Here is a 12006-nt window from a genome sequence, read left to right as displayed (position 1 = left end):
ACAGTTATCTTTTTGTTAATATATATTTATGGAATTAAGTAAATATAAGACAAGATTTAGCGCGTACCTTTGGGCCATTTCGTGATGTTTGATCAAACTTATAAGTCTTAGAGAAGACATCATCTGCATTGTTATAAATTTGTTGAGAAAATCAATTTATTAACAAAAAAATCTAATAACAGGAAGGAAGATTGTAAGAATATTCAGTTCAAATTCTAATCTATACAAAATTACTTATCTTACATGAAAATCATAAAAATCATCTGGATGATCCAATGGTTGAGAAGAACCGTCACAAATTGTGATTATCTGGATGTCTGGATAGGCGTGTTTTATGGCAGAATAGAACTGGAGGTAATTCCCTGAAACAACATAGGTTTTCGCAATTTCAAATAGATTATGCATTTCATTTTAGAATTTTGCCATTTGATGGTTTCACATTCGCAGATCATTGAATACTAACATATTTTATTACTATTCATAAAATATGGATCTTTTTCAATAAAAAAATATCATTGAATAGTAACCAAGTCTTCATTCCCAATAGCAACATATTTCAAGTCAAAAGGTTATGGGTGCCCCATTGCTGCACGCATAGAACCCCAGGTTGATTTGGAGTCACCCCTAGCAAACTCAATTCCATCAAGAATCTCCTGCAATAATAGAAAATAATGTTCAAACAAACTAAAAATTATATTTATTTCAAAAAACCAGGAAATGGAAAATGTGTACCATAGTAATTAATCCATATGTTAAGTTATTTACTTAATTGCAGCAAAAGAAAAATTTGGCAGAAAATATATGGATGCACCTTCTAGAAGATCAAAATAGGAATAGGTTCATCATCAATGGAAGATGGAAGACAAAATGAAAGAGCATGTTTTTAATATAAATGAGCATTGAATTCATGGTTCATCGTCCAATCTGACTTTCTGCCTACTCCATCCATCAATCTGCCTACGCTAGCGAATCCTCTACCGATGTTGAGAGTGTTAAGCTCCGTCGGATTCTCCTCTTCAATTTCCATATCCGTCGAAATGTATAACTTCTACTTCCATAGATCAATGAAGTACAAACCCATGTGTTGTTGATTGTCATTTACATAGATAAACTTGTAAGATTTACTTAAAACCCTAAATCCTCATCCAACATAATAGCACTTGGATAATATTCAAAATCCTAGAATACATAAAAGGCATTGAGACGAGAATGTCTTACCTTAGAGGAGCAGCGGGATCGAAGGGGATAGAGTTTGAGAGAGAGTCAGAACCCTAAAAATTGGAGATTTAAAATGAGGGTCAAAATTAGGCTTTATATAGTATGAAAGACGCATATTACATAATGCGCGTATATGTAATATGCGTCTTTCAATGTACGCATATTACATATTACGCGTAAGTGTAATTCGCGTAAGTGTAATACGCGTAAGTGTGATTCGCGTAAATGTAATACGCGTAAGTGTAATTCGCGTAAGTGTAATTCGCGTAAGTGTAATTCGAGTAAGTGCAATTACAGGGGTAAAATGGACATTTCGCAGGGCAAAAAGGCCCATTTTGCAAACATTAGCAGACGCGGGCCTTTTTTGGAATTAAGCCACTTATGAGGGCCATTTCATCAAATTTCCCTTTAGTTATTTGAATATATTTTATATTTTATATTTGAACATAAAAGATATTTTTATATTAAAATTATATATTGAACTTTTTAATATTTTTGGGTTGGAATGGTAATTAGGTTATGTTTTAACCTTGTTCTTCTTCTTCTACAGATTTCTTCTCTCTTTCTCTTGGCGACTCATCTAGTCATCTTATTCTTGGCACTCGATCTCTCCATCTCCGGCCAACTGCCTCTCCCAGCGTCTCTCTCTTCCGACGCGACTTATTTCCGTCCAAAGCCGACCACTATTCTCTACCTGGCGTCGCGTCTTAATCGTCATCAGATAAGATATCTTTTACTACCTTTCAGGAGAGAAAAGCTCATCTTCGGCTTCTTCAAATCAGATTCTTCTATCTGTTCGTCGTCTCAAGGTAGTCAAATCCTTTAAGATGGGGAAGACAAGGTCTAGGTATACAATACTAACTAATTTATACACTACTTCAACAATTTACATGCTCCACTATCAGTTATCTGCAATTCGTTCCTTTACTCACTTGCTTTTCCTTCTTTTTTTCTTATTGCTTGAAATACTACTTCTGTCTCAGACCAGAAGAATCATCAACTCGAGCTGAAAAGAAATTTGACAAGAAGCTTCAGTTCTATACCAGTAAGCAAGTTGTCATTATTCGATTCCTATTATATTCGCGCTATTTCCATCAGAATGAACTACATTAGATGAAAACAGTACACTAACATTAGAGTAGTCCACACAATATTCAATATCCCCGGTTGGTTTAGTTTGATAAAATTGGGTGCTCAATCTATATATCTCCTTCTGCATTTGAAGTGTTTTAGTTTAATGATCCATTGAGCTGCTGAACGTCTGTCAGTAAGCCTGTGCATAATCATTTGTGTTTATAGTTTATACTATTATCATATCGAGCAAGATCAAAGCCAATATATGTGGTCATTGGGTTAAATGTGGAGTTTTGTGTTGCATGCTATTTTTTATTTTTTTTCGAACTCTATGTTTGCTAATCAAAGAGTTATCTTATGCCAACTTTTTTGATCGAACAATCAACACGATTAGACGGAGGATCAAACTTGCACGCCTTGTTTCAAATTCCAGGGTTTGCACTGGACATGTTTCTATAATGGACATTGTCGATTTGTCTTTATGAACATTGTTTCTTCTTTTTTCTAATTTTGTGATTTCAGATGTTAGAGACACTGTCGCTTCATTAAGTGTGCGGAAGGATTCAGGCGCTCAAAAAAGTATCAGTAAGGTGAGTAGTGCAGCATTTTCTCATGTTTGATTTTCTCATAGACTGAAGTATTGACATGTATGATGTATGAGATGTTTTAAGTTGTGAATGAATTTCTTATGACAATTTTCAACTTTTGAGCCACAGAACAAATATGTCTCAGTATTTCATGTTTGAGTAATATGATATTCTTTCCACTATTTGTGTACCCATGTTGGACATTCTTGTAGGTTCATACACACTCCGTTTCTAAACCTCGTATTTGTAGGGCTTTGAAATATATCTATTGTTGCATATAGCAATTTCTTTGCAGGCTATTGTGTGTTGGTCAATTCTTACTTTTATGTTGGGTGTTAAAATATTTCCTTTAGTTTATATTATATAAGTGGCTATGAACAAAAGCGCTCTTTTCATCTCCCCAGAAAACTAAAAGGCGAAAGAATAAGTTGAAAGCATATGATTTATCAACTCTGATAGAATGCCTTCCAGAATTGAAGACGTCGACTCCAAAACTGCAAGCCGCACCAAAATTACTGAATTGCAGAGCTAGACAACAGTTGGTGTAAGTACACTACTAGCTTTTAGAGTTTCTAGGGCTTGTTTTTCTTTTATACTAATCATTCAATCATCAACTAAAATATTTGATATTTTTATTTTTATTTTTAATATTTTTTTAAACATAAATCAACAAAAGAGTACTTCTTGGGTCTTTTGACAAGCAGTTAGGCTTGTGAATTTGGAATTGAATGTTCAACTTCAAATCCATTGTTTGTTTACTACTTATAATTAATATTTGAAATATATGGTTTTTTAAGTTTTAATTCCACCATTGTCACTCTTGAATTACAATTATATGATATCCAAAAGGTTCAACTTGATTTGTGTTTAAAAAATGGCTGCAACTACAACTAGGGTTAATTGGTAACATAAGTGTAATGGATGTCTGACAATGGGTTGTTGATCTTCATCAGATTGAAAGAAACAGTTCGATTGAATAGCATTCTGAATGATCCAAGTTATCAGGCAAATCCACTGGCATCCATTCATGAGCACTTGCTGAGTACACAGCCTGCTGAAGAGAAACCTGAGAGAAAGAAAGGTAGCAGCAATGACAAAAAGAAGAACAAGAAGAAGAAAAGGTCTAAAGCCATTTCATCTAAACCTCAATTGATGGAGTTCTGATTGTATTTTAAAAGGCAAATTATATGCAATCTTTTCTAATCCAACAAAGGTTCTTAAAAATTACATATAAAATGTTGGAAGATTTTGATTTTGATATATTGAAGCATCAAGACAATTACTCTTTAATTGGATTTGATCAAATTTGTCATATTATTTGTAGAGTTTGATATTTTTTTAATTTAGCAAGCTAAAACATGACAATCTTTCAAAGTTGGTGTTTATAACTATTCAAGAACAACTAAATCAATATCAATGTTTCAATAAAATTGTTTGTTTATTTGTTAGGTTAAGATTTTTTCTATCATAAATATAGAAATAATTTTTTTATGTAATTTATTTTGTTTGTTTGGGTTAAGAATTTTTTTCTTCAGATTTTGTGAGTTTTAGACTCATACTTTGAATGTCATTTAAGACTTCTAACTTTATTTTTAGTCATTTTTTTATTGTAATATATGTAAATATTAAGAGTGGATCGATACATTATATCTTAATGTTTTATCTGTACTTTATACCTTATCGAAAATTTCGGTATACAAAAAATGCATACCTTACCTTGATTTCGATATATTTTAATTTCGGTATAAAAAAAATGCATAAATTTGATTTTGGTATGGTAGGTATATTTCTTTAAAAAATACCTAAAAAAATATATTAACTTCAAAAAAATCAATCTTATTGGTAGGATAAAAATGACATATATTGAATTTCAGTATAATTGTATTTTAATATTATTCAAAAATTATATTTTTATAATTAAATTAATATTAAATCTATTTAATTATTTCCTTTTAAATATTATATATATATTTTAACTTATAAATACTATTTTGGTATCATACTTTACCTTTTTTTTTATCATACTTTACATTTTTTTCAGTATACCTTAAAATCAATATTTTCGATATATATTCCGGTAAAGTATTTTCCATATATCTTTAATATCCGTAATTTTTTTTACCCTAGTAAATATGAATCCGTTATTTCTTCTTTCTTCACTGAAAATTTGGAATGAATTATTCAAATTTTAAACTCATGAAATGACTTATTAATTTAGTATATTAATAATTTATTTAATATAAATTTATTTGATCAAATATATTTATTATTATATTTTTTTTTAAGATTTAAATAAAAATATATTAAAAATAAAAAATAAAAATATTTAACTTATTTTAAAAGTTGAAACAACTAAATATATTATTCTAAAAAAACACCAAAATATTAATTGATCATTTATTTAATAAAAATTTAATATATAAAAAATTTATATCTTATTTAATCTTAATAAGATTATCTATAAGAGAAAATGTGAAGGTAATATCATATTTTCTCTCTCATTTCTTCCTCAAATTTATCTCCTATCTAAATGAGAAATATATATATATATATATATATATATAAATTATAAATTAATTGTTTAATATATAAATTTAAAAAAATAAAAGAATATTTAATTTTTATTTAATATTTCATATGTCAAATTATATTTATCTAATTATATAATTCAATATCTTAAATTTATTAAACAATATATTTAATATATAAAAGTATAATAATTTGAATATATTTTATTTCATATTAATTTTAGATATTATTAAAACAATTTAAATATAAAATACTTAATATTTGAATTTGATTAATTGAGTTTTCATTTTTAAATATTTAAATATTTTACATATTCTCAAAATCTTATAAAATTGGTTCAAATTCAACCCCAACTCATAATTAGTCATTATAAAATATTAAATACTTAATTATGTATCATAATATTCAAATTACTCTTTTTGTATAAGAGAAATGATTAGATGAGGGAATTTGGTAAGAGAATGCTTGGCATAATTTTATTCGCTGAAAAAATTAAATAATTTCTCTCTTTCCTCTCACTTTCTTTATAGTGATGCCAAACTATTACCTTACTAAATTCCCCAATTCTATCCCTCCTCTTTATAAAATTTAATAATACATCGATCGAACAAACAAGCCCAATAGGTTGATTGTATCCGTACACCATGTGAGGACTGAATCTAAGAATATATATATACAATGGAAAGGAAGGTGAAGTGGAAGAGAAAAAGAGAGAAAAATACATAAAGAAGGAAAGTGCCATGGCAATTGGAGTAATCAATAATACCAACTTCTTCTTCTCATCCTCCTTTCATCTATTCATCATCATCTTCGCTACTGTTTCCGCCACCATTGCCAGATCCGTAAGCTTTCTTTTTTTTCTTTCTTTTCTTTGTATATCTAATGAATGAAATGGATCATGAATTACAGGATGATTGTGTGTACAGTCTCTACGTAAGAACTGGATCAATAATTAAAGGAGGAACAAATTCAAAGATGAGCGCAACGCTTTACGATCGAGACGGGTGGGGAATCCGAATCAACGATATCGAGTTATGGGGCGGGTTAATGGGTCAAGCTTACGATTATTTCGAAAGAGGGAACCTCGATATTTTCAGTGGTAGAGGTCCGTGTCTGGATGCTCCAATTTGCGCTTTGAATTTGACATCGGACGGGTCGGGTCCTAATCACGGTTGGTATTGTAACTATGTCGAGGTAACTGCTACTGGACCTCACATGGGTTGCTCACAGCAACTGTTCACGATTGAGCAATGGCTTGCCACTGATACTTCTCCTTATGAGCTTACTGCTATTCGTGATTATTGTGGACCGTATGTTTCGAACCCGACAGTTGGAAAACGGGTTCGAATCATCAACGGTCCAGATAAGTCTGTCATTTCTGTTATATGAATTGACCAGGGATTGTATTTCTCATTAAAGTTATGAGCTTTAGAGATATATTTAATATTTTGTTTCAACTTTAATATGAATCGGTTGAGTAATAATTGATATTTACTTTGTTTTGTACATGCATCTGAATCTCTATTTCAAAATTGTTTTTCAATTAGATTCAAAATAAAGTTATAAATCAAGTTCATAAGCTTCTAATTCTATACCTCAAATCCTCCAATTAATAGATACAATCTTATGAGCAAAGATCAAAACAAAGATTGTATGTCACTCCTACAAGTGCAAACATCATTTCAATCAGAATCTAACAACAGGCTGCTTATAACTTGAGTAGATATTTCTAGCAGCTTCACTCTTTTGTCGAACATCCTCATACATCTTCAGCGATGCCTCCGAGAATTTATGAAGACCATCGAAAAGCTTTGCCAAGCTCGTATGTATACACCTTAAGTCTCCTGATAACCCATCAACCACATTCTCTTCTTTCTCAACTGAATCATATCTAACCGCCCTCTTCTCCATTTCGAGTCTCAGCTGATACAGAAAGTCTTCAACAGCTTTACTCACGTTGTTTGAGGGAAAAGCCTTGATCCCAGCCAGCCAATCGAGACAGAGAATGAAAATTGGAGGCGCCACAAGCCGACGTGGGGAGAATGCCATTCTTCTTCCCTTCGTTTGCTCGGGTGGCTTCAATACGCAATGTTGTAGCCAGCTGTTGAGAGCTTCGATGTATGAAGTGTGACAGTTAATCCAGTTGACAAAGCTTACGCCAAAGCATTCGATCTCTTCTTCGAGAAGCATCATTATTTGAGGGTCGTTAGCTTTTGAGCTTTTTCCATGGTAGGCTAGTGAAATGGTTATGTATTGGCTGTGATGACATTCTAACATTGATTTCCACATCCTAATCAAACTGCAACAGATCATTTGGATCACGATTCTGATCCAGAAATAGAAAGAGTTTTGAAATGAGTGCATAAAATTTGTGTTCTTACCCATGAATCAGTTCGAGAAGCTGTGGAAGCAGCTCGTCATCGCGCATCTTCTCTATTCTTTTCGATATTGAATCAACGGTGAAGAGAGCAACCGTGGTTCGTGAATGGAGATTTTTCACAATTGCCCGCGTTTTATCAATTATTTGACTCTTCAAGCCTTTGGCAAATTGATGCCTCAGCTTATCACATTTCCGATTGTACTCTTTCCGGATGGAATCGATGGCCTGCACCCTCACCACAAAAACAAAAACACGACAAGTATATCAGAATAAAATAAAATAGAACTCTCCACTCATGATTCAAACCGGAGTTAGTAGACTTCTCCTTACATTGGCTAAGTTCATAAATGGGAAAGAAAAAAAATGACCCATTTGGAAATACTTATAATTTTATTTGTATCCAACTTTGAAAACACTTGAAGCTGTGTTTTTGTTGTCTAGAACATTATCTCATTTAAATCAACATGAAGATGGAATACTTGACAAAAAAAAGTGTTTCCAAGGAAATATATCGACGTTTTCTAATTCCATCTACAGGTGTTTCCAAAAATCTCATCTAAATACGTTTCTAGATCCAGAATTCATGTATCCAAGTGTTTCCAAGGTAAACAACTAGTCCTTGTGTAAACAATGGAGATTGGGATCGTTTCTGAGGTTGTCTCTTTTGTGGGTTAAGGATGAAAGCACTCAAGAATCTAAGTTTTCAGTTCTTTTGATTTGGTCCACTTTTCGGTTTAGCAGTAATCATAGAACAATAATAAATAGAAGAAAAAGATTTTCTGAAACATTAACCTTCACTTCATCATAGAGTTTTCTCTCCCAAGCATACATTCTTTCTAAAGTAGAAGAGTGACTTCCAGCAATCATGCCAAAATCCTCCATAAAATCACTTCCACTATCATCGTTATCATCTTTTAGAGGGTTCCTTGATGAAGAAGATCTCGAAGAAGTTGTTCGCTTCCATGTAATAACCTTCATACCAGGTTTTGAAGTCTCTACAATGTAAAAATAAATTCAAATAGGATAAACAAAGTTAAAAACCTCTCAAAGAATTTACCAATGTGGAAATTTAAGGTAAAAGCATCCTCAAATTGCTCTTTTCTCTACTAAAGAAATGCTAGATTTTTCGAGCCACTTCCTTTGTTCAATCCTCTTGGATTTGTATTGCTATTTCTATGATTTTCAGATTCAAAAAGAGGAATGGAAACAAACATACCATGTGATACAAGTGCAGGCCTCCTTCTTGAGCAACATAAACGTTGAAAAGCTGCATTTATTCCTAAAGATTTCCTCCCTATTACAAGAGAGAACATTAAGTTAAGAAGAAGAAGAAGAAGAAGAAAAGTTGTGGTTTCTTGAAAACTCACCATCCATAACAGAATATCCAACCCTAATTTTATTAGACTCAAGCATCCTAGAAACTTCTCTTCCTGCTTCTGATGCTCTAAAGAACTTATGATCAATATCCCTAATACTAGAAAGAAAATCCTTAGCCCTATGAGTAATGAATTCACTGGCATCTTCTCTTTCCTCTACTTCCTTCTTCTCCAATGCAGGTTTCACCACTAATGGAACCAATGATTTGTTCAAAACCTTCTCCGTATCAGAATCAACATTATCCAAATCCACGTCCCATTCCTCATTTCTCATAAAACTGAAACTCTCGAGATCATCAGAAGGGTCAAAGTAATCCCAAGAGGATCCTGGCTCTGGTAGAGGAGGAGGTGGTGGAGGCATTGAAAATGACATTGATTCAGAGTGGTTTAAGTACCCATTTTTACAAGGTCCAACACTTACAGAAACCGAATTTCCAACAGATGATTTCATATAACTCAATCTAGAGACTGGAGGTGAAAGAGGGGAATCGGCAGCAGTAAAGTTGGATGGAGATGGAGATGGTGATGGGTATGAAGAATGAGAAGGGGTTTTGTCAACTTCGGTTGTCGAAGTTGGGGTCAGAGAAGAAGATTCTTTCTGTACTTCAGCCTCCGTAAATCTCCTGAGAGCGACGCCGACGTTTCGGAGAGATTGAATGTATGATACATGCGCGGCGGCGAAAGCGTACCTCGAATCAATCGCTTGTTCGATGAATCTCTTCCTTTCTTTGCATAGCATAAGTGGTTCAGTCTTTCCGGGTTTTGAATCAGAAGCCCCCATTGACAAGAACAGAGAGAACCCTAAACCAGAAATCCGAAACAGGGAAAAACCAACTAATGAAATGAAAACCCAGAAGCGAAATGCTCCTCCTTTTCAAACGCTGAAGAGGGGGAGGATTATCTGAACTTTGTGGCTACCGGAATCCGGCTAGAGGTTAGAGAAGAAGGAAAACCAGTCATCATCTTCTTCAAGTGTCTCTTCTCTGTTTCACACACACAAAAAGTAAGCATACGGGGAGAGGTGTATGTGACTGTGTAAGCATGAATGAAAGAGTAGTAGCCGTCATGTGCTACTTACTTCACCATTAAACTAAAAACCCAAAAGCTTGGCAAATCAAAGTCTATAAAGGGTTTATGAGAAAAAAATGGAATGCTTTTCAAAGGGTTAAGAGAAAAAGTGGGTGAAGATTGCCATAATATATGGTTGAATAACATAAATGGGAGAAAGGAAAATCAAAAAAGACAAGAAAACATATACAGAAAGGGAATCTAATAAAGATTTCATTTATGAAGAAGAAGAAGTGTGTTTTTTCAAAGAAATAGCTTTGGGTATTAAATATTTCAAAGAATTCTATTATTGCTCTCTATTTTTTAATATTAACTTCATAATTTAAAAATTATTCAAATAATATTATGACTTAGGGATATAACTTAAATTAATTAACACCTTCTATTAATTTTTAAATGTTTTGGGATTCATATCCCCTCTTTAACAGTATAAAAAAAAATTAAAGGACTGTTTCCCTATGAAGATAGTATTGATTCCATGAGGGAGATCATGTTAATTCCATTATTTGGTTATTTCCGACCTAATATATTAATGATATATTAATGAAATATTAAAATATTGTATTAACAAATATTTTAATTTTTTTTTTGATTTAAATAGTGTTGATTAGAAAGGTTGAATAGTAGGAGCATTCTTATCCGTAACCTATTTTGTTCATTGTGCTTATCCATAACCAATTAAATCTTTATCCTGAATTAAAAAATATTATTTTTATTTTTAAATTAAAAAAATAATAAATAATTTTTAAATATAATAATAATATTTAATTTCTAATTTTTATACATAATAATATTTTTATACAGATTAATTATGGATAATTGTAATCAAAGGAGGATAATTAGTAAAAATAAGAAAATTGTGATTTTTTTTTGTGTTCCGAAATATAGCAAGAGTGGTCTCTATTTATAGATCTCAAAAAATTATTAATTTTGATATAATTTTTTTTTAATTATAAATAATATTAAAATCAGATTTTAAAGATAAAAAATCAAAAAAAAATCTGGGTAATCAATCAAATGCTGACAAATGACAGCATTTGATTAAATGACATTGGTTGTGATTTTTGTCCGTAATATGACAAAAATAAAGATCCAATAACTTGGTTTTGGTCATGGAATGACCAAACATTTGGTCATAGTCATGATAAATTGACATGATCATCCATGATCAACATCATGACCTATTATTTGGTCATGGATAAGGATGGTCTAACTCATTTTCAATGACGATAATACGAGTTACTAATTCATATTTAATACATTATTTTTTTCAAAACAAAACACTAAGAGATCAACAAAGATTTGCATTAAAAAAATTACAAGTTTATTTTAACAATATTTTCCATATTTTTTCTCAATTGAGATAATCTTGCATCACCCATTATAGACTGACGGAACTCTCCTTTACTTTTAAAATTGATTTTGTTTCTTTCCTTTTCAATATGGTCTTCACATGTCGTATAGGGGAAATTTGACGAAATGACCTTGCAAACTTGTTTATTTGACCTGGTGGAATTTTATAATTTTTTTTGCGCTCGTGGTGTTCTATTTTTTTTTATACGATTTTGCCCTTGTCGCGAAACGCTAAGTCACTTAGCGTTTCGCGAAGTGGATTAGAGGTTTGTATAAATACCCAAATAATTTCATTTCCCTAAATTTTTTTCTCTCTCTTCTCCAATTCTCTCCTTCACTCACGGTGGCCGGCGACGACGGTGGCCGGCGGCGACGACGTCTCTGTTTCCTCCAATATCCATACAAATCAAACCCGATCAGA

The 12006-nt window shown here is 32.0% G+C and overlaps 3 protein-coding genes across 3 annotated transcripts; 2 read left to right on the top strand and 1 right to left on the bottom strand.

Moving 5' to 3' along the window:
* Nucleotides 1-1736: 1736 nt before the first annotated feature.
* On the top strand, nucleotides 1737-4191 carry LOC124931318 (putative ribosome biogenesis protein slx9-like). Its single transcript, XM_047471754.1, has 5 exons — nucleotides 1737-2065; nucleotides 2202-2263; nucleotides 2815-2882; nucleotides 3284-3423; nucleotides 3833-4191. Exons 1-5 carry the CDS (start codon nucleotides 2046-2048, stop codon nucleotides 4041-4043), a joined length of 501 nt encoding a protein of 166 aa, XP_047327710.1. The 5' UTR covers nucleotides 1737-2045; the 3' UTR covers nucleotides 4044-4191.
* Nucleotides 4192-6046: 1855 nt separating this feature from the next.
* Nucleotides 6047-6853, top strand: LOC124931317 (PLAT domain-containing protein 3-like). The gene is made up of 2 exons (XM_047471753.1): nucleotides 6047-6250; nucleotides 6318-6853. Exons 1-2 carry the CDS (start codon nucleotides 6149-6151, stop codon nucleotides 6795-6797), a joined length of 582 nt encoding a protein of 193 aa, XP_047327709.1. The 5' UTR covers nucleotides 6047-6148; the 3' UTR covers nucleotides 6798-6853.
* A 118-nt stretch (nucleotides 6854-6971) lies between these two features.
* Nucleotides 6972-10358, bottom strand: LOC124931018 (nitrate regulatory gene2 protein). Its single transcript, XM_047471402.1, has 5 exons — nucleotides 9156-10358; nucleotides 9005-9082; nucleotides 8581-8783; nucleotides 7790-8013; nucleotides 6972-7707 (listed from the first exon to the last, which is right to left on the bottom strand). Exons 1-5 carry the CDS (start codon nucleotides 9943-9945, stop codon nucleotides 7095-7097), a joined length of 1908 nt encoding a protein of 635 aa, XP_047327358.1. The 5' UTR covers nucleotides 9946-10358; the 3' UTR covers nucleotides 6972-7094.
* Between the last annotated feature and the right edge of the window lie 1648 nt (nucleotides 10359-12006).

Source organism: Impatiens glandulifera, chromosome 3 (assembly GCF_907164915.1).
Source record: "Impatiens glandulifera chromosome 3, dImpGla2.1, whole genome shotgun sequence".
In the NCBI taxonomy this organism is placed as follows: Eukaryota; Viridiplantae; Streptophyta; class Magnoliopsida; order Ericales; family Balsaminaceae; genus Impatiens; species Impatiens glandulifera.
This window is presented reverse-complemented; position numbering and strand designations above follow the sequence as displayed.

What these genes read in the sequence shown, in the direction of transcription:
- LOC124931018 (XM_047471402.1), bottom strand. Translation starts at nt 9,945, where the DNA reads ATGGGGGCTTCTGATTCAAAACCCGGAAAGACTGAACCACTTATGCTA. An exon ending in TGGATATTCTGTTATGGATG is followed by an intron (nt 9,083 to 9,155) that starts GTGAGTTTTCAA and finishes CTCTTGTAATAG; the next exon opens with GGAGGAAATCTTTAGGAATA. An exon ending in CTTCTCGAACTGATTCATGG is followed by an intron (nt 7,708 to 7,789) that starts GTAAGAACACAA and finishes GATCTGTTGCAG; the next exon opens with TTTGATTAGGATGTGGAAAT.
- LOC124931317 (XM_047471753.1), top strand. Translation starts at nt 6,149, where the DNA reads ATGGCAATTGGAGTAATCAATAATACCAACTTCTTCTTCTCATCCTCC. An exon ending in CCGCCACCATTGCCAGATCC is followed by an intron (nt 6,251 to 6,317) that starts GTAAGCTTTCTT and finishes CATGAATTACAG; the next exon opens with GATGATTGTGTGTACAGTCT.
- LOC124931318 (XM_047471754.1), top strand. Translation starts at nt 2,046, where the DNA reads ATGGGGAAGACAAGGTCTAG. An exon ending in ATGGGGAAGACAAGGTCTAG is followed by an intron (nt 2,066 to 2,201) that starts GTATACAATACT and finishes CTTCTGTCTCAG; the next exon opens with ACCAGAAGAATCATCAACTC. An exon ending in CTCAAAAAAGTATCAGTAAG is followed by an intron (nt 2,883 to 3,283) that starts GTGAGTAGTGCA and finishes TCATCTCCCCAG; the next exon opens with AAAACTAAAAGGCGAAAGAA.